The sequence below is a fragment of the Grampus griseus genome (assembly GCF_964374135.1).
Source record: "Grampus griseus genome assembly, chromosome: 3".
NCBI classification, from domain to species: Eukaryota; Metazoa; Chordata; class Mammalia; order Artiodactyla; family Delphinidae; genus Grampus; species Grampus griseus.
In genome coordinates this window covers 169,009,405-169,035,080 of record NC_139019.1, presented here as the reverse complement: position 1 = coordinate 169,035,080, position 25,676 = coordinate 169,009,405, and the positions used below count along the sequence as shown (strand labels likewise).

Below are 25,676 nucleotides of genomic sequence, written 5' to 3'. Positions count from 1 at the left end.
TTAGCTGCAGGTAAAATTTATTAAGGCAACACTGAAGCCCCACCAGGCAGGCCTCACCCCCTTCAGCTCTAGAATGAGTATCAGCTGCTCTGCCCCTACCCCATCCCCAGGAGGCCCACTTCACAGAAGTCCAACTCCCTTAGCTCAAGGCTGATATCCAGGAGCCTTGATGTAGAAAAAGGAGTGGATGTAAGAACTATATTCCTGGTTTTGGAGGAAGAAAAAAAAAAGTTTTTGAACCTTCTAGAAAAAAAAATTTTTTTTTTCTGGAAATCTCGTCCTGATGATCGCTATGATGCTCAGGACATGCTTCCTCCAAGCTCAGACAGGGTGAGGGACTGGTTGGTTCTGAGGACCTCGGTTTCCCAAGGTGGCAGCTGAGGTGAGCTGGAAGGATTAGAGACGTGTGTTCCCAGTGAGGGGTCCCGGGCCCTAAGAGCCTCCCTCCTGCTTCTCCTATTTCTTCTCTTCTGGGGCCTTCTCGGTGATTCCGGGGGCGAAGGGTCCCACCAGCCACGTGATGGGCGTGTTCTGGGCCACATACTCCACCACGTGGTCGAGGGCCTCTCGGGCCCTGGCCACCTGCCCGCGGCTCTGTGTCAGGATGCTGCTGGACAGGTCCTTGAAGGAGTGGATGCCGGAGAAGGTGGCTTGGAGGTCCTCCACCTGGCGGCGAGCCTGCAGCGCCTGATCCTTGACGTGGGCTGGCAGCCCCTGGAGGCTGGAGCCCAGCGAGGCACAGGTGGTCTGCAGCTGCTGGGCGACGTCACGGAACATGGTGAGCGTCTGGGACTCAACCTGCTGAGAAGGGGTGGAGGGGGACCATCAGGGCCCTCTGAGTTGGGGGGTAACTGGACCCAAAGCCCGGGAAAGAGAAAATGGGGGTTCTACCGCCCACCTTGGGGAAAACCTTTCCCCAGGAGAGGATGTCGAGCACAGGTGGTTCAGAATACGGGCTCTTTGGGGCTTCCCTGGTGGCGCAGTGGTTGAGAGTCCGCCTGCCGATGCAGGGGACACGGGTTCGTGCCCCGGTCCGGGAAGATCCCACATGCCGCGGAGCGGCTGGGCCCGTGAGCCATGGCCGCTGGGCCTGCGCATCTGGAGCCTGTGCTCCGCAACGGGAGAGGCCACAACAGTGAGAGGCCCGTGTACCGCAAAAAAAAAAAAAAAAAGAATACGGGCTCTTTGAGTTTCAAACTGTGTGAGATAATCACTGATCAAATTGAAAAACAGGTATAGAAAAAAAAAAACAGGTATAGACATTTTCCCAAAGAAATACGCAGATGGCCAAGAAGCACGTGAAAAGATGTTCAACGTCGTTAATCATCAGGGAAGTGCAACTCAAACCCACAGGCAGATACCCCCTCACCCCCATGCTGGGGAGAAACTGGAACCCTCGTATCTTGTGGTGCAGTCACTTTGGCAGATGGTCTAGCAGTTCCTCAAAATGGTAAACTGTAGAGTTACCATATGACCCAACAACTCCACTAGGCATCCACCCAAGAGAAACGAAAATACACGTCCATGCAAAGACTTGTACACAAAGGCTTAAAGGGGTGTTATTCACAGTAGCGGAAAGTGGAGACAACCCAAATGCCCATCAACTGGCAAATGGAGACACAAAAGGTGGTCCATCCACACACGGGCACATCTCTCAGCCATAAAAAGGGGTGAAGCACCGACACTCACTACAACGTGGATGGACCCTGACAACACGATGCTCAGTGAGAGAAGCCGGACACAGGACACACAGGGTGTGATTCTGTTTACATGAAATGTCCACAGAGACAAAGTACATTTGTGGTTGCCAGGAATGGAGGAGGGTGTGGAAACGCGGCCTGACTGCTATTGGGGAGATCTCCTTTGGGGGTGATGGGGACGCTCTGAATTACAGTGATAGTCACACAACCCACGAATTGTATAATTTACATGGGTCAATTGTACAGTATGTGAATTATACCTCAAAACTTTTTTAAAGTACAAGATTCTGACTTTTATATCTCCATAAAATTGTTTTTGTTGTTTTTTTTTTTTGCGGTACGCGGGCCTCTCACCGTCGCGGAGCACAGGCTCCAGACGCGCAGGCTTAGCGGCCATGGCTCACGGGCCTAGCCGCTCCGCGGCATGTGGGATCCTCCCGGACCGGGGCATGAACCCGTGTCCCCTGCATCAGCAGGCGGACTCTCAACCACTGCGCCACCAGGAAGCCCAAATTGTTGTTTTTTTTTAAGTTTAAAAAAATGAGAAGGTGTGGAAGAACTTTCTAGGCAGAAGTTGTAAACAGTGCGGGAGACTGCAGTTGAGATCGGGTCCTTGAAAATTCGCCGGGGCCGGGGAGGAGATCAAAGCAGGCTGGGAGGCAAGACTTTGCCCTGAGCCTGCTCACCTGAGGACTCTGGCTTTGGACCTGGCAGGGAGGTGCCGACAGAATCAATATCTATTTTCTGGCTGCTGCGTTCAGCAGTTGAGGGGGGAAGGGAGACGGTTTTCCGCGGTTGGGGTCTGAATGCTGAACAGTTTTGCATTTACAGAGACATTCACCATACCTTATAAATATTATTTTTTAGCACTTACTATGTGCCTTACATGTCAATGTGTGTGTGTGTATAAAATAACTCACATACCAGAAAATTCACCCTTTTAAGCGTACGTTTTTAGTACGTTGACCAGGTTCTGCAACCAGCACCTCTAATTCCAGAACATTCCATCACCCCAAAAGAAACTCCCTCTCCATTCCCCCTCTCCCAGCTCCCAACAACCACTAACCCACTTTTTCTGTGTCTATGTATTTGCCTGTCCTGGACGTTTCCCATCAATGGAATCACACACAGTGGGTCCTTCTGTGTCTGGCTTCTCTCACTGAGCATCGTGTTCTCAGGCTGCAACCACGTTGCAGTGAGTGTCAGGGTTTCTCTCCTTTTCGTGGCTGAGTGATGTTCCCGTGTGTGGAGGGACACATTTGTTTGTCCATCATCTGTTGATGGACATTTGGGCCGTTTCCACTTTTTTGGCTGACGTGACTCATGCTGCTGTGAACATGCGTGTTCATTTCACCTTAACAACCTGGCAGACGGTCCTATATCCCATTCACAGATGGGGAAATCGAGGCCCAGAGAGGTAAAGCTGAGAAGCTATTGTGCTAGGATATTATGAGTCCCTAAGAGAGAGGGACTATGGTTCAGAATGAGGCATGAGAATTGTCTAAGGCACTGATTCAGTGAAAGCTTAGATGAGTGACAGCACAGGTGGCAAAAGTCAGGGCTCGTTCAAGAGGCCAATGCCTGGGATAGATTGGAGGGGCCAGAGCACGTTAGTGAGAAGCTGACACTCAGAACCGGGCAGGTGAATTTGAAGGATGTGACGGGACACTGGGATGGGGCAGGGAAGGAGTCAGGACTCAAGTAAATGGGACATGGCTTAGAATTCAGCAGGTTGAGACCCATCACTATCAGGCGTCCCATGGTTCAGAAGCAACGCCTATACCCAAGAGTGGAAATCCAGGCAGGCTTCCTGGAGGAGGTGTCATCAGGTCCCGAAGGCAGTTAATGGGAGGCGAGGCTGGGGAAAGCGTTCCGAGCAGGTAGGTCCATCAAGCAGAGGTGGGGAGAGGGAAGTCAGGGCCCCAGGTATCCCATGCTCCCCCCACGGTGGGTACCTCTGGCTTGGCTGCATCCTCCTCTGGGCCCTGGAGCTGCTTCTGGTTCCAGCTGAGCCACATCTGGTGTAGTTTCTCCTGACCCTCCACTAGCTTCTGGTCGACACCCTGCTTGACGGTTTCCATCTGGAGCAGAGAGAGGGAAGGTGGCTGCCTTGGCCCTTGACCAAAACCAGCAGAGCGCATGGGAACCCACAGGAATCCTAGATGTGGGATTGCAGAGGGAGCAGGGGTGGTCCTTTCATCTGGGATGGGGAGAGAAGGGGGAGGCATACTGCTTTTCTCAGAATGTTTCCACAGGCTGTGGGTTTCAGGGTCACCAACATGCTTGTGCCCCGTGTGGTACTTGCAAAGAAAGTGGCCACAGATTCTCTGCAGCTCCTCCCATCTTGCCTGTTTCTCCCCACCACCACCACCATCACCACCCCGCCCTGCAAGTGGGCCTGGCCACGTGACGGGCTTTGACCAATGGGACACAAGCAGATGGAGCGCAAGCAGGGGCTTAAAAAGCACTTGCAATGGAATATTTTACTCAGTCTTAAAAAGGAACGAGATTCTGACACTCACTACAACATGGATGGACCTGAGGACAGGATGCTCAGTGAGAGAAGCCAGACACAGAAGGACAAATACTGTCTGATTCCACTCACAGGAGGTCCCTAGAGGAGTCACATCCATAGAGACAGGAAGTAGATGGTGGGGGCCACGGGCTGGGGGAGGGGCTGAGGAGTGAGTGTTTCATGGGGACAGAGTTTCAGTTTGGGAGGATGAGAAAGTTCTGGAGATGATGGTGGGGACTGTTGCACAACAATGTGAAGGTACTGAATGCCACTGAACTATACACTTAAAATCGGTTAAAAATTGGTTAAAAATGTGTGTTTTACCACAATTAAAATTTTTTAAAAAAGAGACAGGAGATAATACTGAGTAGAAGCTAAGCAAACAGGGAAAGAAATTAGAAATTTCCCTCTTCAGAGAACAGAAAAATTAAAAACTTCAGGGGGCAGGATTCGACTGCAAAGAAGCAGGAGGGAACTTTTTGGGGTGATGAACATGTTCCACATCTTGACTGCAGTGGTGGTTACATGTCTGTTTATATTTGTAAAATTCCTCAAACTGTATACTTTAAAAGGGGTGATGTTCATTGTATGTAAAATGTAAGTTATACCTCAAATAAAACTGACTTTAAACAAACAAAAAAAGTGCTCATCCCGAGTGCCACAACTAGAGGGAAGTCCACGCACCGCAATGAAAGATCCCGCGTGCCGCAAAGACCCAACACAGCCAAAAATAAATTAAAAAAAAAAGTGCTCACGTGTTCCCGCTGTACCTGGATCCCTAAGGCCACAGCCAGGGGAGAGCCTGAGGTACCCTAATGGAGGAGGAGACCAGACCGAGAGACCCAGCCTCCAGCCAACCTGTCATGCGCTGAACTGTGACCCCTCCAAATTCACAGGTTGGAGCCCTGACCCCCAGGACCTCAGGATGTGACTGTATTTGGAGATGGGTCTTTAAAGAGGTGATTAAGTTAAAATGAGGTCCTTAGGGTGGGCCCTAATCCTATATGACTGGTGTCCTTATAAAAAGGGGATATTAGGACATAGACATGCATGGAGGGATGACCAGGTGAGAACACAGAGAGAAGACAGTCGTCCACACACCAAGGAGAGAGGGCTCAAAAGGAACCATTGTGCCAACACCTTGATCTTGGACTCCCAGCCTCTAGAACTGTGAGGCAATAAACGTCTGTGTTTAAGCTGCCCGGTGTGTGGGACTTTGTTACAGCAGCCCCAGCAAACTCATCCAGGGCCGCGGCCCCGTGAGTGAGCCCAGGCGGATGTGTGGGGAGGAATAAGCCACTAGGCTGCGGAGGGGTTTGTTGGCACACACGCTGCTGGCCAGCGCCCCCGTCACCGCGGGCCTCACCAAGCTGAGCGTCTGTGAGAGCTGTAGCAGGGCCTCCTGGGCCCTCTGCCTGGTGTTCTGCAGTTTTCCCAGAGAGTGTTCGTAGGCACGCTGGCGCAGCCTCTCTGACAGGGAGCCCAGACGCACAAAGTAGCTCTGTTCCTGCCGCTGCTGGGCCACTGAGGCGATGTCGAAGCCCTCCAGGGACGTGGCGAGGCGGGCTGCGGGGGGAAGGCAGGAGAAGCACTGTGAAGGCCGAGTTTGTGCCCCGGGTCTGCAAGTGTAAAAGGATTTCCCTGCCTTGGTTTTCCCCATCTGCGAAATGGGTATGATAGGGACTGAATATCCCAGGATTAAGAGGCCTTATACTACGGACTTCGCTGGCAGTCCAGTGGTTAAGACTCCACACTTCCAACGCAAGGGGCACGGGTTCGATCCCTGGTCAGGGAACTAAGATCCCACATGCTGTGAGGCATGGCAAAAAAAAAAAAAAAGGCCTGAGACTGGCGTGAGAGTCTGAAAACTACGGCCCTCGGGACAACCCGACCCATGAATACAACCGTCTATGTTTATTATATGTTGCCTATGGCTGCTCTCAAACCACAGAGGTGGCCTCTGGAATATGTGGCTTCTTAGCCTGCAGAGATTAAAATATTCATTATCTGGTCCTTTACAGAAAAAAGTTTGCCAATCCTGCCTGTATTAGCGCCTAACATATATTAATAGTGGCCAATCTTTCACAATGTTCTAGGTGCTTTGCGGGCATTCTTGTTAAATCATAACAGTTCTAAGAGGGAGACACCGTTATCCCATTTTTACAGACGGGGAAACGGGGACTCAGAGAGGTTAAGCGACTTGCCGAAGGGCACACAGCTGGGACGTCACAAATCAGGATTTGAAGCCAGGCCCCACGTTCTTAACCACGATACTTGACGGGAGGAGAAGTCTGAGCCATAGGAGAACCATCTTCACAGCCGTTAAGGGAAAGTCCGGACTATCTAGTCCAGAAAATACTCATAAAGTTACAAGGCAACAGGATGGAAATCCACCTGTCTTGATAATTTGATCCTATCTTATCCTGCTCCCTTTAGACTTCACTATAGTAGTGATAGAAGTTCGAGCTTTGTAAGTAACCCGATCTGAGTTTAAATCCGGTCCTAATAAATCACTGGCTTTGTAAGGCCCTATGGCAGGGTCTGCAAACTATAGCCCCTGGGCTGAATGCCACCTGCCTTTATCAATAAAGTTTTATTGACACAAAATCACAACCATTCATTTACCTACTGTCTATGCTTTTGTGCTACAATGGCAGAATTGCATAGTTGCGACAGAGACTGTATGGCCCAAAAAAGCCAAAATTATTTATTACCTGGCCTGTCAAGAAAATGTTTGTGGCCCCCTGGATGCAGAAGTGATTTGGCCAATAAGCCTCAGTTTCCCGAAATCTGGGGAATTCCCTGGCAGTCCAGGGGTTAGGACTCCGAGATTTCACTGCCTTCGGAAAGGCATGCAAATGAACGAGTGTTTAGCTATTCTTATTACCTATTTGTGGTTTATCTGTTTATAGTAAGTGATAAAGTTCCCTTTCTAAAAGAATCTGGCAAAGTTGACTGAAAGAACAGCAAATAAACAGAACAGGGAGTACACATGACCAAGATAACGCAAGAAACGTGCTCTGGTCAGGCAGGAACAGTGGGGCTGGTCTGATGAGTGAGATCTCCACTTTAGCCACCTAAATATGCCTCTCCTTTGGATTGGGCACTGTTCCAGAAATGAAAGAAAGGGGAAAATCACGCAACAGAATCCCACATGGTGCCATCGACCCCTTGCTCGATCAAGGTAAGACTTCAGTCAGGGGAATTCGGTTGTTTCTATTGATAAAAAGAAATTTTCACATATTAAGATATAGATAGGGAAGTCATTCTGGCTTATACCTGAGTTAACTTGAATTCGATGCTACCTAAAATAGCCTTTTTGTGGCCTATCAAACCTACATTGTACATCTGCTTCAATTATTAAAGAAAAGGGCACATTGGCCAGAAGTAAAGAATGTCCATGTTCAAAATCAAGATTAAATGCCTCCCTTCCTGGGACACCAAAATGCTGGTCCTCCTTTGATGATAAGATTCCTTCCTAGGTGCCAAGGCCATACTGACTCGTGTACATGCTGGTCTGTTCCTTTTTTTCTTTCTTTTTTTGAAACCTTGAAGAAATGTAACCCTGACTTGTTTAATGTTTTTTGTTCTGACAAGATAAAAAACTGCTGAAAACTCTGCTTCTCAGGAGCAGTTTCTCAGAGTTATCTGGGAAGCAGGCTTCCGGGGTATAGTCCTCAGTTTGGCTCAAATTAAACTCTTTTCTTATTATTGGCTGTTTATTGCTTTTCGTTGACACTATAAACATTAAAAATTTTGGAAGAACATACTCTTATCCAGGGATTAATAAACTTTTTCTGTAAGAGGCCAGTTCAGTCAATATTTTCAGCTTTGCAGGCTCTACTGTGCAATTAATCAACTCTGCCATTGGTATTCAAAAGCAGCCACAGAGTAAATGTAAATGAATGGGCGTGGTTGTGTGCCAATAAAACTTTATTTACAAAAGCAGGCGGTGGGCCGGAGGTAGTCTAACATAGTCGACTGGGGGACAAGGATGTCACAGAAGGGTCATTTCATGATGACATTTTAAAAACTGAACAAAATAGATAACCAACAAGGACCTACGGTATAGCACAGGGAACTATATTCAATATCTTGTAGCACCCTATAATGGAAAAGAATCTAAAAAAGAATAGATATAACTGAATCACTTTGCTGTACACCTGAAACTAACACAACATTGTAAATCAACTAAATTTCAATTTAAAAAATTATTTTAGTTAAAAAAAATGAATTACAAAAAGATTAAAAAATAAATTAAAAACTGAACAAAACCCCCAAACACCTGGGACATTTAGAGGCAGCGAAAATAAAAGCTGGAATCTTGGGAAAAACAGACTCTGCCCCATTCTCCCACCAAAGGCAGGTTTGCAAAGACTAAACCCAAACCAGCAACATTTTGAACCCATCCTAATGGCCAGAACTTCTCCACGGCCCTCTGGGAACCCGGGAGCTCTGCCCTTGTGAGTGAAAGCAGCTTTGTTATTTAGGCCAAGGATGTCTGGCAGAGCCTAGGCATGTCAGAGCAAGCTGGCAGGGCCCCTGGAGGGGGCGGTGCCCTTGGCAAAGGGGAGAACTGGGAGAGAGGGGGAGCAGGGCTGTGCTCCCGCCCCGAGCCCACGAGTAATATCCTAGCTCTAACATGGCACCTTTACTCACAGACCTCCCCAGTACCTCAAGCACCACTGTGCACAGTGATTTCACCCTTGGTGGATGGACACAAAGGAAAGCGGAAAGTCAAAGCTGCTCAGACAGACCTGTTCTCTGAAGTGGCTCCCAGGCTTGCTTCACAACCTGCCTCCCAGCAAACCCTGCTTCTCCCCCTACTTTTGGGGGCCAAGACCCATAGCTAAGTGTGACTTGGTCTGAGCACTACAAGAAGCCAGCAGGCACTGAACTTGGGATACAGGACGGAAGACATCAGCCAGGTCCCTTCCTTCAAGAGGTCTGGAGTCAGGTTTTGGAAACACAAAGGACAAGCGACACGCTATGCTCAAGCCACACACTGCAGGGCTTAAGATCCTTTGCCTGGAACGTCGCCCCACTGGGAACACTGTCCCATCCTGCCCCACCGGGAACACTGTCCCATCCTGCCCCACCAGGAACATCACCCCACCTAGAACATCGAGGTTCTCCAGAGAGCAAGGGACCATGACTTTCTGCCGAGGATTCCCAGGGAGAATCATGGGGTCTCAGAGTCAGCTCAAGGAGGGCTCCAAGCAATCGAAAATAATAGGACAAGTGAAGCGTCAATAAAATAAATACCTCGGGTCGCAATACGTTGTGTTAATCTTCATGTTCAAACCTATAATGTAAAGACTCACTACGCACTCTTGGAGGGTGCTGGTGAACCAGCCTGTGATGCCACAATAAATAAAAAGGGGGAACGTTAACTACTTGCCCTGCTTTTCCTCTATAAACCGTACCTTGGGGTAATCAAGATTGCAACAGAGAACTTTGTCCATGGAAGTTTTCCAGCTAACAGCTAGAACAGTGACACGTTGCAATCCCAATGGGAAAAGAGATTAGAGATAATGATTAGGAGCTATCTACCCATGAGGGAATCACGATTCCTTTTTTTTTTTTTTTTTTTGGCTGCACTGCGTGGCTTGTAGCATTCCCCGACCACCAGGGATCGCACCCACGCCCTCGGCAGTGAAAGCGTGGAGTCCTAACCACTGGACCGCCAGGGAATTCCCATGATTCCCTTTATATGAAGTTCTAGAACAGGCAAAGCACTGGTTCTCACCTGGGGGTGATCCTGCCCCCAGGGTATACTGGGCGATGTCTGGGGACATCTGTGGTTATCACAATTGGGGGTGCTCCTGGCATCGAGTGGGTGGGGTCAGGGAGGCTGCTCCACACCCCACAGTGCCCAGGACAGCCCCCCACAGAGGATGACCTGACTCCAATGACAGTTGGGAAACCCTGATCTAGTCTGTCGTCATTTCTTTCCAGTCATCCCAAATATTTGGCATCTCATTCAAACAAACCAGCTCTGGGTAAAGTTGGCCGGAGCCGAGAGGCTGCTCCCTTTGGACGGAGCATGGTGTCTGGTTACACGTGGCCCTCGTGGGCCCTTGCTGCTGTGGGCACTGGAGTCTGCAGCTGCTGGCCAGGCTGGAAGTTCCCAGTACGTATGCAAAGGAAGGCCGTCTCTAGAAGGCGGGGTCAAGGCCAACCCCAAGAGCCATGGGTATGAGATCATGAATAAGACTGGCTGCTTTGTCTCAACACTTTTATCCCCAGTTTGTCTATTTCTCCTTATTCCTACCACCACCTGGTCCAGCCCCATCACAGCTCACCTGAACCCGGATTCCCCTGGCTCCCACCCTCTCCTCACCCAGAGTCTATCCTCCCGAAAGCAGCCACCAGAGGGCGTGAGTGAGTACCGAGTCAGGCCCCGCCGCCCCCGCCCCCTGCCCACAGCCCTCCAGGGTCCCACCTCCCTGGGGTAATAGCCCAAGTCCTCCCCGTGGTCCACAAGGCCCTGCACGACCTGCCCGATCCCCTCCCTGCCCTCCCCTCCTCCCTCTCTCCCCCTCGCTCACTGCTCCAGACACACGGGCCTCCTTGCTGTCCCTCCAACACACCAGGTACGCCCCTGCACCCGGGTCTGTGTTCCGTGTCTCTTCCCTGACATCTGCACAGCTCATTCCCTCCCTCCATGCACGACAGGGAAAAGTCACCTCCTCAGAAACATCTCCTTAAATCTGATTTCTGTACACATTAGACTTTAGGTTCTATGAAGGCAGAACTTTGTTTACTGACATATCCCTAGGACCTAGACAGGGCTTGGCATACAGCCAGCGCTCAAGGAACGTTTGAACAAACAAATATATGCCTAGGGTGGGGTGGGGGAATGATAGAGAAGAGTTTGAGTGATTTTATTTGGGGATTTCAGCACCTGCTAAGTGCCAGGCCCCGTTCTAGACTCAGAAAGGACACAGCTTCTGCTTTGTGGAACTGACGACCAGTGCTGAAGAGAAAAATCAGAGCCGGGCCTGGGGGGAGGTTTCAGGACACAACATGCATGTGGGACGGTGCAATTTTAGAGGCCTTATTGGGAGGTGGCATTTGAGCACAGAGCTGGAGGTAGAAAGAACGAGACATCTGGATGTCAGGGCAGAGTTCCTGGTAGAAGAAACAGCCAGTGCAAAGGCCCTGGGGTGGGAACACGGTCCAGGATGGGCAAGAAGGCTAGTGTGCCTGGAGTAGAATGAATGAGGGCAACCAGGTAAGTACAAAGGAGCTTCCAGGAGGATTTGGGCTTTTACCCACGGGAGGTGGGAGGCTTGGAGGGGCCTGACTTGCGTGCTCACAGGCGCCCTCTGGAGGCTGCTTCAGGGAGGACAGGCACCACAGACCAGGGCAGAGGGAACGGAGCTGGTCCAGGTGGGCTAAGATAGACGGGAAGAGGGGGCAGGGATGAGATGACAGCATGTGATGGACTGACTCCTCGTGGCTGAGAGGGACCACACGTCGGGTGGTCTGGGGAAGGGTCCCAGCCCTGTGGGCTGCACTCACCAAGCTCAGCGTCCGTCATGGGCAGGTGGTTGTCTACCCACTCCTCCGATTTGCCCAGCACCGTGTCCATCCCGCTCAGCACCATCTGGCCCACGCGGGAGCCCATGACCGAGTGGACGCCACTGGTCAACATGGACTTGGTCATGTCCACGCCACTCTGCACAGCACCCCGGGTCACCTCCACCGCCTCGGTCACCCGGGAGGCCATGGTGTCCCTGGCGCTGGACACGGTGTTGGACACAGCTTCTCGGGCTCCCGACACTTTGGACGACACGAGCTCCTTGGTGTCTGCCAGGACCTACAAGAAAGGACAGCATCAGTATCTCCGTCCTCCCTTTGTACCTGGATACCCCCACCCTGCACCCTGGGCCGAAGGGAGGAGTTCCAGCTCCAGGATGACCCTGAAGGGTGAAAGCAGTTAAGATCATGTGCTCTGGAGCCGGACAGCCTGGTTAGAGTCCTTGGCTTGATATATCCTAGCTGTGTGGCCTCAAGCAAGTCACTCGACCTCTCTGGGCCTCCACCTCTTCTCCCCATGGTGTTATGGGCTGAACAGTGCTGAAGCGCTAACCCCCAGGACCTCAGAATGTGACTGTATTTGGAGATGAGACCTTTAAAACAGTAATAAGGGAAAATGAGGCCATTAGAGTGGATCCTAATCCAGTCTGACTGGTGTCCTTATACAAAGAGATTAGGACACAGACACGCACAGAGGGATGACCACGTGAGGACACAGGGAAAAGATGGCCATCTACAAGCCAAGGAGAGGAGCCCCGGAGAAACCAGCCCTGCCGACACCTTGTCTCGGAATTCCACCCTCCAGAACTGTGCAAGCGTGAACGTCTGTTGTTAGGGGTAATTGTTACAGCAGCCCTAATCGGCTAAATCACAGGGTTAGACAGTGCTTGGCTCGAGCACTGAACCTGTGTGACACCGGAAACTAGCGACATCCCTAGAAGGGACCACTCCAATCCTGTACTAAGAACTGCAATCCTGTTTGAACAGGTAATCAGTATGTTAAGTCCCTCAGGACAGCACTACTCATCCAGGGTGTTTCTGCCCCCAGGGAACATTGGGCGGTGTCTGGGGACATCTGTGGTCCTCACGACTTGCTTGCGGGGGGGAGGGGCTCCTGGCATTGAGCAGGTGGGGGCCAGGGATGCTGCTCAACACCCTACAGCTCCTGGGATGGCCCCCCACAGAGAATGACTGGCCCCAGTGTCAGTGGTGCTGAGGGAGAGGGACCCCGCTTTAGAGTGAGACGCTCAGAGCTACACTAAAGCAACAGGAGGGGAATTCCCTGGTGGTCCAGTGGTTAGGACTCCGTGTTTCACTGCCGAGGAGGCAGGTTCAATCCCTGGCTGGGGAACTAAGATCCCACAAGCCACATGGTGCGGTCAAAAAAACCGCAAAAGCAGGGCTTCCCTGGCGGCACAGTGGTTAAGAATCTGCCTGCCAATGCAGGGGACACGGGTTCGAGCCCTGGTCTGGGAGGATCCCATATGCTGTGGAACAACTAGGCCCGTGTGCGCCACAACTGCTGGGCCTGCGCTCTAGAGCCCACGAGCCACAACTACTGAAGCCCGCACGCCTAGAGCCCGTGCTCCGCAACGAGAGAAGCCACTGCAATAAGAAGCCCGCGCACCGCAACGAAGAGTGGCCCCCGCTCACCACAACTAGACAGAGCCCGCGTGCAGCAACGAAGACCCAATGCAACCCAAAAAAAAAAAAAAAAAACCCAGGGGCTTCCCTGGTGGCGCAGGGGTTGAGAGTCCACCTGCCGATGCAGGGGACACGGGTTCGTGCCCCGGTCCAGGAAGATACCACATGTCGTGGAGAGGCTGGGCCCGTGAGCCATGGCCGCTGAGCCTGCGCGTCCGGAGCCTGTGCTCCGCAACGGGAGAAGCCACAACAGTGAGAGGTCCGCATACCGCAAAAAAAAAAAACAAACCCAAAAGCAAACAAACAAACAAAAATAAAGCAACAGGAGGGATTTTATGCACATGCCCAAATAACCAAACGTTTTGTCTCCATTAACTGCCAATTTAACACGTTGACTACCTTAAACTCCCCATTGTAAACTGGTGACGTGCCCAAAACATCAGAGCATTTTGTGGACCCCGAAGCTCGTATGAAGACGTTAAGAACCAACACTCAGTGGCGGGCAATAAATTGGGTGATTGGGATTGACGTATACACACTGCCATATATAAAACAGATAACTAGTAAGGACCTACTGTATAGTACAGGGAACTCTACTCAATACTCTGTAATGGCCTATTTGGGAAAAGAACCTAAAAAAGAGTGGATATATGTATAACTGATTCACTTTGCTGTACCCCTGAAACTAACACAACATTGTAAATCAACTATACTCCAATGAAAATTAATTAAAAAAAAAAAAAGAACCAACACTTAGTATGTTCTCGGCCTTCAGGTGATGAACCCACTTCAGCAAATCTCCAAGACACAGGAGTGTACACATTCCCCAGAAGAGAAGGCAAGGCCAAGAGAGGCTGAACAGCTTGTGTTGAGGGCTGTCCAGCTGCTAAGGAGCAGAGCCTGAATTTTAACCCGGTATTTTGATTCTCCTGCCTGTAACCCTGACTGGTTAAAAGGGGTCAGCAACTTTCTCCAGGAAAGGCCAGATGGTAAATATTTTCAGCTTTGCAGGCCAGAGCGTCTCTGTCCCAACGACTCAAACCTGCCGGTGTTCAGGCAAAAGCAGCCAGAGACGATGCGTAAGCCACTGTTTGCCCATAAAACATTATTTACAAAAGCAGGCAGAAGGCCAGATTTGCCCTCCTCTGGACTAGCTCTGCATTGCATCCTTGGAGAAGCCGCTTCAGCACACAGTGGGTACTGCTTGATCCATGCCTGGTGTTCTTGAATCTAAGTCTTTAAGTAGATCTCTACCCACAGAGCACTCTGGAAAGTTAAAAACCATGCCCCCTCCCATCCTACCCTTCTAAGCTGGCACCCCTCTTAACACCTAAACCCTCCTATTCATGGGAATCAGTCACTTTTTGGGGGGAGAGGGCACGGTTGTCAGATTTGAACACCAGCCCTCAGCTCACTGAGCACACAGTGGGGCTGTCACGTAGCTCATGCTGGCCCGGGTTCAAATCCCAGCTCTGACAACACTGTTGTCCCACAGGACCAGGGAGAGCTACCTCATTCTGAAGGGGAACCTCACAAGGCCCAGAATCAGGAGAGCCTCCCACGATGGGAATTCCCTGGCGGTCCAGTGGTTAGGACCTGGGGCGTTCACTGCCAAGGGCCTGGGTTCAGTCCCTGGTTGGGAGCTTAGATCCTACAAAATGCAAGGCAGGGCCAAAAAAAAAGAAAAAGAAGAGAGCCTCCCAGGAAGTCAGGAGCTCAGAGCTCCCGCTCTGTTGGACAACCTTGTCCAATGTCACCCTGAGCTCATCCCGTCTATAAACAGAAGGAATGCTGGCTTGGTGACACCGGCAGGACAGGAGGAGAATGCAAGCACTCAGCCCTAAGGAGGTGGCTCCTGGGCGATGATTCTCCATCCTTCTTTGGATGTGGCCATTTTCACCTTCCACATGCCCAACTTGTTAACATCCTTTGTGGTAAGACATGGGTTCAGGTTCTGTTCCAATTCTCCCCAGCCCACTCCGTTTCTGTGTAACGGGGCTGCCCTTGGGGGACATATCGTGGTCCCTGGCAGACAGGAGGCGCTTGAGAGCTAGCGAGTGAATAAGCTGCCTGACAAAGTAGGTGGTCTCAGCAGAAAGCCTAAGGGAACCGGAGGAGTGGCTGGCGTGTCCCACTGCCCCCGACCTATTTCCGGTGGGATGATTCTCAACGTGAACAGATTTGCCTTAGTGCGGCACTTCCGTCCCACCAGGAAAAAGGGGCGATGAAGTACGTGGGTGTTTAATAAGCATCTCCTACATGCCAGGCTGTATGATGGGCACTTGGCACAGCAACAGACAGTCTGTGCCCGCATCCCAGCTGGGGAGACAAATAAGCAGTTATGTAACACACTATCTGAAACGTTTTTTAAAAGTTAATGCATGGGGCTTCCCTGGTGGCGCAGTGGTTGAGAGTCCGCCTGCCGATGCAGGGGACACAGGTTCGTGCCCCGGTCTGGGAAGATCCCACATGCCGCGGAGCGGCTGGGCCCGTGAGCCATGGCCACTGAGCCTGCGCGTCCGGAGCCTGTGCTCCGCAACGGGAGAGGCCACAACAGTGAGAGGCCCGCGTACCGCAAAAACAAAAAATTAATGCACGGAATTCACTGGTGGTCCAGTGGTTAGGACTCCGCGTTTCCACTGCAGGGGGCCGGGGTTCGATCCCTGGTCCGGGAACTAAGATCTCGCAAGATGCGTGGCCCAGCCAAAAAAAAAAGTTAACGCAACTTGTGAATGCTGCTGCAATGAGCATGGGTATATAACAGCCCAAAGGTGAAAACAACCCAAGAGTTCACTGACGGAAGTATGGAGAAACAAAATGTGGTCCACCCAGAAATTCTGACACCTGCTACAACATGCATGAACCCTGAGGACGTGATCCTTAGTGAAATAATCCAGACACAAAAGCACAAATACTGCCTGATTCCACTCACAGGAGGTCCCTAGAGGAGTCAAACCCACAGAGACAGAAAGTAGATGGTGGGGGCCAGGGGCTGGGGGAGGGGAAGGAGCTAAGGGATGTGGGATTTGTTTCTGGGGTGATGAAAATGTTCTGAAAGGGATGATGGTGGCTGCACAATCTGAATGTTCTAAAACCACTGGGTTGTACATTTTAAATGGGCGAGATGTACGGTACATGAATTACATCTCAGTGAAAGCCGTTAAACCAAAAAGCTGGAGGGGGGTCGGTGGGATGAATTGGGAGACTGGGATTGACATATATACACTACTATGTATAAGATAGATAACTAATGAGGATCTACTGTACAGCACAGGGAACTCTAACTCAGTGCTTTGTGGTGACCTAAATAGGAAGGAAATCTAAAAAAGTGGGGATATACGTATAACTGATTCACTCTGCTGTACAGCAGAAAGTAACACAACATCGTAGAGCAACTATATTCCAATAAACATTAAAAACAAACAAACAAACAAGCTGATGTAATGTGAATGATGCTAATACAGGAGCCATAAGCCACAGGTGGCTATTTCAATTTAAAACAATTAAAATTAACTATTTAAAATTTTTAAATAATTAAAATTAGGGACTTCCCCGGTGGCACAGGGGTTAAGACTCCGCACTCCCAATTTGGGGGGCCTGGGTTCGATCCCTGGTCAGGGAACCAGATCCCGCATGCATGCCACAACTAAGAGTTTGCATGCCACAACTAAGGAGCCCTCAAGCCACAACTAAGGAGCCCACCTGCTACAACTAAGACCCGGTGCAACTAAATTTAAAAGAATAAATAAAAATAAATTTTAGGGCTTCCCTGGTGGCACAGTGGTTGAGAGTTCGCCTGCCGATGCAGGGGACACGGGTTCGTGCCCCGGTCCGGGAAGATCCCACATACCGTGGAGCGGCTGGGCCCGTGAGCCATGGCCGCTGAGCCTGCGCATCCAGAGCCTGTCCTCTGCAATGGGGGAGGTCGCAACAGTGAGAGGCCCACGGACCGCAAAAAAATAAATAAATAAAAATAAAAAAAGAGAATAATCTCAATGTTAAAAAAAATAATTAAAATAATTAAAATTAGTATTCGAGTTCCTCAGTCACACTCGCCACATTCTAAGGGCCCAGAAGCCATATATGGTTGTTGGTTTCCATATTGGATGGTGCACAGAAAGAAGGTGTACAGAAAAAGTTCTACTGGGCAGAGCTGAACTGGAAGGACCTTCTTTAAGAGGGAAGGGAAGGCCTCTGAAGAGGTGAGATTAGAACAGAGTCCCAGAATCCTGGTCCATGAAGAAGGAACAGCAGGTGCAAAGATCCTGGGGTAGCACTGAGATGGGTGTGTTCACTGTATTTGCTTTCCCTGCTTCCCTGGTATGAAAGTTCCCATCACCGTGTCTGGTACCTATGGGCGCTGATGTGACTGAACAGGAGGATGGAGGCCAGCGCAGATGGAATGGAGCAAGTGAGGTGGGCAGGGAGGGCAGAGAGGCAGCGGGGCCAGATCTGGCAGGGCCATGAGTAAGGCTTTAGCTTTTGCTCTGCACCAGCTGGGAGACACGAGGGGGTTTAGGGCCCATGTGGCTGGTGTTCAGAATGCTCCTGCAGCTGCCTGGTGGGGGTCTGGGGACAGACAGAGAAGGGGTCAGGGAGGAAGCTGTCCCACTCATCTGCTCTGGTTAAGGTGGGACCACAGACTGGATACCTAGGCAGGCCCCCGTCTCAGCTGAGCATCCCACCCCCCCTCACCTCCCCCCACTGGCGGTCACCTTCTCCGGTGGCTGCTGCAAGATGGGCAGATTCTCCTCCAGTTTGTCCAGCCCCCTGTGGGCGTATTCACTGGCCGATGTGACTGCGGAGCAGCGGGGGGCGGGGAGACAGACAGCTGATGTTACCGCGCATGCGCATCCCTCCAGGGTGGGAAGGTCCTCAGCCCACCGCCCGCCTCCTCCTCCCCCCACCCCGGCCTGGGAAATAGCCAGGAGGGGCGGGTCCAGGCTCTCCCAAGCTTCACTCACGCTGAGGCTCCAGTTTGGACAGGATGGGCTGCGCCCCGCTGACGGCGACCGCTGTGAGGGTCTTCACGCCCTTCTCGGCCGCGTCGCACACAGTCTTGACGTGGGGGTGGCTCTCCTTGGTGGACATGTAGGTGGCGGACACCATGTGGCAGGTGGAGCTGATGAGCGGCATGCCGGCCACGCGGTCCACCACGCTGGGCTACGGGCAGGGCAGCTCAGGCCAGGGAAATAGCTCGCCTCCCCTCCCTCGCACCCACGCGGCTGCACAAGTCAGGAACTCTGGGGTTCCGCCGGGCACTTCCTGTATCTTGGTCCCCACAGCCCACTTGTTTGAACATGACCTTGCCACCCACCGTGCGCCAGGCAGTGACATGACACAAGAACCCCATTGTCCTGGAGCTCAGAGTCTACAACTGAAGCCAGGAAACTACGGACCCCTGGGGGCGAAGTCCCGTCCACCGCCTGATTTTTTTCTTCTTGCCTGTTTTTTTTTTTCCTAGCAGCACTATTGAAATCTAGTTTACACGTCATAAAATTTCACCATTTTGAAATGCACAAGTCAGAAGTTTTTAGTGTATTCACAAGGTTGTGCAACATTCACTGTCTAATTCTAGAACTTTTTCATCACTCCAAAATGAAACCCTGTCCCCACTGGCTGTCACGCCCCTGCCTCCCAGCCCCTGCTAACCATGAATCCACTTTCTGTCTCTGGATTTGCCTGTTCTGGACATTTCACACCAATGGAATCACACATGTGGCCTTTTGTGTATGGCCTCTTTCACCGAGTAACATTTTCAAGGTTCACCACGTAGTAGCGTGTCTCAGTGCTTCATTCCTTTTTTTTAAGAAAAGTGTGGCAGGGCTTCCCTGGTGGCACAGTGGTTGAGAGTCTGCCTGCCAATGCAGGGGACACAGGTTTGTGCCCCAGTCCGGGAAGATCCCACATGCCACGGAGCGGGTGGGCCCGTGAGCCATGGCCGCTGAGCCTGCGCGTCCGGAGCCTGTGCTCCCCAACGGGAGAGGCCACAGCAGTGAGAGGCCCACGTATCGCAAAAAAAAAAAAAAAAAAAAGTGTGGCAAAGTACACATAACTTAAAATTTACCATTCAAATCATTTTTAAGCGCACATCTCAGTGGTATTAAGTACATTCACACTGTTGTGCAACCATCCCCACCATCTGTCTCCCGAACTTCCTCATCTTCCCAAAGTGAAACTCTGTCCCCATGAAACACTGACCCCAAGCCCCTCCCCCAGCCCTTGGCCCCCAACCATCTACTTCCTGTCTCTATGGATTTGAATCCTCTAGGGACCTCCTGTGAATGGGATCACACAAGATTTGTCCATTTGTGTCTGGCTTCTCTCACTGACCATATCTTCAAGGTTTATCCACATTGCATTGTGTGTCAGTACTTCATTCTGTTACATGGCTGAAAAATATCCTATGCTACCTGGTTTTGTAAATAAAGTTTTATTGGCACATGGCCACACCCATTCATTTACATATTGAATATGGCCACTCTTACCCTACAAGAGCAGGACTGAGTACTCAGGACAGGCCTTCTGAGCCTCAGTTTCCAATCCACAAAATGGGAAGTCATTTCTGTCCTGAAGGAGTTGCAAAGATGACCCGTGTGAAGACGCAGGCAGAAGACTTAACTCTCACAGGGGCTATTTGTAGAATTTGTTTTAGCTCACTTAATCGCCAGTCCCAGGAGACTGGGAATATTATTCCAACATTATGGAAGGGTAAACTAAGGCATGGAGAGGCTAAGGAAGTCACCCCCACCCAAGATCACAAAACAAGCCAGTGGCAAAGCTGGACCTTGGACTCAGGCAGTCCTCCTCCAGTGTTTGCCCAGGAGGTCTCTTCAGAAATGAATGACAAACTTACCACACAATCCAGCAATTCTGCTCCTAAGATTCTACCCTAGAGATAGGAAAACACACGTCCACATAAGACTTGTACACGAATGTTTGTAGCTGCCTTATTCACAATGGCCAAGAAGTGGAAACAACCCAAATGTCCATCAGTTGGTGAATGGATAAAGAAAATGTGGTCTAAAGCATGTTTTTAAAAATATATAGTCTCCAAATGGCTAACAGGTACAAGAAAAGATTCTCCACATCACAGATCATTAGGGAAATGCAAGTCAAAACTACAATGAGCTACAACCTCACACCCCGCACTCACTGGGATGGCTACTATCAAATGAACAGAAATTAAAAAGTAATGGTGAAGACGTGGAGGAATTGGAACCTTTGTATGATGTTGGTGGCAATGCAAAATGGTGCGGCCATTATGGACAACATTATGGTGATTCCTCAAAAAACTAAAAGTAGGGACTTCCCTGGTGGCACAGTGGTTAAGAATCCGCCTGCCAATGGAGGGGACACAGGTTTGAGTACTGGTCCGGGAAGATCCCACATTCTGCGGAGCAACTAAGCCCGTGTGCCACAACTACTGAGCTTGCGCTCTAGAGCCCGTGTGCCACAACTACTGAAGCCTGCGCGCCTAGAGCCTGTGCTCTGCAACAAGAGAAGCCACCGCAATGAGAAGCCCGCGCACTGCAACGATGAGTAGCCCCTGCTTGCCGCAACTAGAGAAAGCCCGTGGGCAGCAACGAAGGCCCAACACAGCCAAAAATAAATACATTAACAAATTTATTTTAAAAAAGGCACTCCTGACAAGATCTACAACATGGAAGAACCTTGAGGACGTTATACTCAGTGAACTAAGCCAGACACAAAAGGACAACTACTGTATGATTCCACTTACGTGGTACCTAACACAGAAGATTCTACTTTTATAAAATGATTCCACTTATTCTACTTATATGAGATGTCCAGAAAAGGTAAACCCATCAGCAAGAAGCAGATTAGTGGTTGCCAGGGGCTGGGGGAGAGGGGAATGGGCGTGACTATTAATGGATATGGGGTTTTGATTTGGGGTAATGAAAAAGTTCTGGAATTAGATAGTGATGATGGTTGTACACTGTGAATATACTTACTGCCACTGACCTACACACTTCAAAAACAGCTAAAATAGTATATTTTTATGTTATGTGTATTTTACCACAAGTTTAAAAAAGGAACACGATAATTAATAAGAACTCTACTGAACATTCTGTAATGACTTAAATGGGAATAGAATCTAAAAAAGAGGGGATATATGTATACGTACAACTGAATCACTTTGCTGTACACCTGAAACTAACATAACATTGTAAAAATAACTATACTCCAATAAAAATTAATTTTAAAATAAAAATAAATAAAAAAGGAACAAAGCACCACAGACATTACAAGGCAGATGAACCCCAAAAAGATGACGCTCAGTGAGAGAAGCCAGATACAAAAGGGTCTCGTAGTGTATGTTTTCATTTCTATGAAATGTCCAAAATAGGCAAATAGAGACAGAACCCTGGGGTTCCCAGGAGGAGAGAAAATGGGGAGCGACTGCTAATGGGTGTGGGGTCTCTTTGGGGGGAGACGAAAAAGTTCCGGTGTGGTGGTGATGGCTGCATAACTGGGCAGTTTACTAAAAAAATCACTGAGTAGTTCTCTTCATAAGGGTGAATTTTATGGTATGTGAATGATACCTAACTTTTAAAAAGCTGTTTATTAAAATGGGCTTTTATTTAAACTGGGGAAAAGAGGTGAGATAGAAACTGGCTTCCTAAAAGGAGGACCCTAAGAGAACCTGCAGAGACAGGGAAGGTCTGCCTGGGGGGAGCCAGGCAGTTTCAAACAGAGCTCTACCCCTGCTCTCCCAAGAGCCCTTGGAATCCCCAGCTCTCCCACCTCCACCTATTAGAGGGGCACCTGTTAGGGGCTTGTATAATGGCTCTGCCCAACCTACTCAGAAGGGTGTCTCTTGACCCCCCCCTGTGCTGGCATCAGCTCCCTGCCAAGGCACCACCAGGTGGGAAGCCTCATCCCACAGATCTCAGAAATTCCTCACCTGCTGTACCGGTTCTTCCGCTGACACCTGGGTGCTGGCAGTGGCTTCTGTCTCGTTGGTAGACATTTCTCAGAAGCAGGCACTGTGAACAGAAGGACCAGTCAGGGTACAGCCTGCTCCTCTCTTCCCTCCAGGGGGATGTCCAGGTTCACACCTGCCCTCTGACCACCCCCGCCCCCAATTTCCTAGAGCCCTGCCTCTCAACTGTTGACACATACCTGTGAGCCTGTTCAAAACAGGTGCTGATTCAGCAGAGCAAAAGTCTAACAAGCTCCCAGCTGCTGCTCATGCAGCTGAACCCGGGGGCCACACCTTAAAGGGCAAGGTCTGTGTGCGGCCCTCCAAGGGCTCACCTCTATCAATACTATGGTGCAAAACCCCTGTAGACGGCAATTTGTCGATTACTACTGGGTTTTAAGAGGCATCTTGCCTTTGACCCAGAAACCTCACTGCGGGGACAGTCCCACACTGGTACTGCCACGTGGACAGAGATGTGTGTACCTGTATTGGCCACAGACACTGGAAACAATCTGGTGGCCCAACAGAAGGGGACTAAAGTGGTAGCCCAGGGCAGTGGCTTAAGTGTGGCAGCTTACATGTAATTGACTGGGACCAAGATATTAAGAGACAAAAAGGTGCGAGTGGGGCTAAAGTTTTTGCTTGTATTTGACAGAATCTTTAAAGAGACACAGGAAACTGTTACGGTGGCCACCTTTCAGGGAGGAAGATCGGGTAGCTGGGGCAGGCCTCTGACTTTTGAGCCAGGTAGATAACATTACCTGTTCAAAAAAAAGTTAAGTTTTTTTTTTTTTTAAGTTAAATAAAAAAAAAAGAGAGACTATTCCTGGCCCCTCTGCAGACAGTCAAGTCAGTCTCAGGGATGTGGGGAAGGCAAGGGAGGCTCCCTGGGTGAATCTAATGCACACATTTGCAGGCAAGATGGCAGCCACAGGTATGCTCCATTTTCCTGGCCAAATGAGATGAGACACCTAGAGCATTGTCAGATTAGATTTCAGGAGTCCCAGCTCCACCCATGCTGTGCTATGTTGGGCAAGGAGCTTCCTCGCCCCTAGCCTCAGTCTTCTTATCTGTAAAATGGGGCTAAACCTGCCTTAAGTCTGGGTCTCCAGGTCCTTTTTTTTTTTTTTTGGCTGCACCACACAGCATGTGGGATCTTAGCTGACCAGGGATCGAACTCATGCCCCCTGCAGTGGAAGCACAGAGTCTCAGCCACTGGACTGCCATGGAAGCCAGCCCACCCCAGATCATTCTGGGATAAGCCTGTGGTGAACCCCTGAGCTTGGGTTTGAGCATTTCCTTCCAGACACCGTGTTTTGCTATCCCCCAAGTGGAACCCAGTAAACTGATGCTTTGAGAGCACCAGTTCTACAGTCCAAACTGGGTTCTAATCCCAGCTTTGCAACTCCCTAGCTGTGGGAGATTGGGAAGGCAGCACCCCCTCTCGCAGCCTCACTTGCCACGTCTATGAAATGGGGATAGAACCGTTCCTAGCACAGAGTCCCTGTAGACTGGAGGAGAGTCTGGAACGTAGCTTGGTGCCTGGCACACAGTAGGTGCTCAATAAACAGATCCATTTCACACCACTCTGCCTGCCACAAAGAAATGGGTGAAACTAGCCAGGATTGAGCTTCTGCTTGGTACAAAGGTCTCCCAACTGGGAAGTGGGGCAAGGAGGCACACCTACCCCTAGTGATCATCACCTGACCCCTGTTCTTCCCCTTACCTTCCCTTTAGCCTGAGCTCACCTGGGCAGCTCAGAGGTCCTCCCTCCCATCCCTTTTGTCCATCAACTCCTTTGGAAATGGTTTAACCAAGGACACCCATTGCAGATGTCAGCACCCCCATTAAAGTCCTTGGGGTCAGCAACCTGCCTGCAGCTGGCCCCAGCAGCGAGAGCAAGAACTGGCTGAAACTGGCTGGAGTCACGCAGTCATCCAGCTGCAGCCAGGGAATGTGAAGATCCAACTTCCGAAGTTCCCAGGGACGGACCCCAGGCCTAGGCTCTGGTTTTACAAAGGTCCCAAGGACTCAGATAAGGGGATAGGCCTTCCCACCACCACTTTGTGCAATCCACTGGCCATACCCACCCAGGAAAAGGGGGCGGGATTTGCCCCAAGACCTCGCCAGGGTCAGCTGGGTGTGTCAGAAGATCAAGGGAGGGGCCGAGTCCCCAGGCGGCAAAACTATTTGGAAGGGAAAGGGCTTTGCTAGGCAGAGGGACTGCCCCCTGGTGCGGGGAGGGAGGGGGCCCGCTCTGAAGACCCAGAGAGGGCGGGATGGGCTGTGGCTTGCCTCCAAAGTGCGTTTGCAAAGCAAGAGGATGTGGTTGGGACTGGAGACTTAACCCTCCCCCACCGCTTGATACTGCCACTTCTAGGGGGCTCTTTCGCGCACCCCACCCCGAAAGTCCTAGATATTGAGAGAAGAGAGTCTGAAAGTCTGAGCCTGTTCCAGAAGTTGTATTTTTTTGGGGGGGGAGGTGTGCTCAGCCCAGGCTGGAGACCCTTCCCCAGGCCGCGAAGACAAGCAGAGCCCCCAGGAAGACCCTTCCTGCCCTTCCTCCTCTGGGGCACCCCAGGACTCGGTGGCCCCCGCCCCCACTTAATCGGGGGCCCTCGCTTCTCACCGTGGTCAACGGGACGTCCAGGGTACGGTGACCACTACTTCAAGGCCAGCTCCAAAACCGTCCTGGGTCAGCCCAAGGCAGGATTTTATGCTTGGGGGCGGGCACCCGGGACTGACGGGCTGAAGGACCAATCTGGTTGGGGGGGCCGCCCGCCGCTAGGCCACGCCCCTCGCCCGGCTCCGGACGTTGGAGCAACAAGTGAAGTCTGGGAAGGGCTGGAATTTCGCGGGCGCGCGCCCTGCCGACTGTGCACCCAGCGGGCGAAACCTGTACGACGCTGGACCCAGCCAAGGGACGCCCCTCCCTGCCAGGGACCCTAGGAATTCGGCCCTGGGAGGTGAGTGCGATCCTGGGGTCCCCCGCCCTTCTTTCTCCAGTGGCCAGATCGAGGCAGTGGGAACTCAGAGAGCATTGCGTGATGCCTCCTGCGTGTCAGGGGCCAGCCCTCCCCCCCCTCCTCCCCCTCCGCCCCTCCTCCCCCTCTCCCCACTCCGCGAGAGGGTGATGGAGCCAACCTGGACCCAGCATTATGAGCAACTTGCCCTGACCAGCGTCACGCCACTTTATCCTCCCAACACTGTGTATCCCTTTATCATCCCCATTTTACAGATGAGAAAACCGAGACCCAGAGACAGTCATCCAGGGACAGTGCAGGGGCCAACTCTTGGATCTCTGACTCCTGGATCAACCCCTTCCTGA

The 25,676-nt window shown here is 51.0% G+C and overlaps 1 protein-coding gene across 1 annotated transcript; it reads right to left on the bottom strand.

Annotated features, from left to right (window-relative positions):
* PLIN3 (perilipin 3) lies at positions 1-25,078 on the bottom strand. The gene is made up of 8 exons (XM_082650543.1): positions 24,978-25,078; positions 22,331-22,412; positions 18,369-18,567; positions 18,120-18,202; positions 11,743-12,040; positions 5,582-5,781; positions 3,656-3,781; positions 1-801 (listed from the first exon to the last, which is right to left on the bottom strand). Exons 2-8 carry the CDS (start codon positions 22,394-22,396, stop codon positions 457-459), a joined length of 1,317 nt encoding a protein of 438 aa, XP_082506669.1. The 5' UTR covers positions 22,397-22,412; positions 24,978-25,078; the 3' UTR covers positions 1-456.
* Between the last annotated feature and the right edge of the window lie 598 nt (positions 25,079-25,676).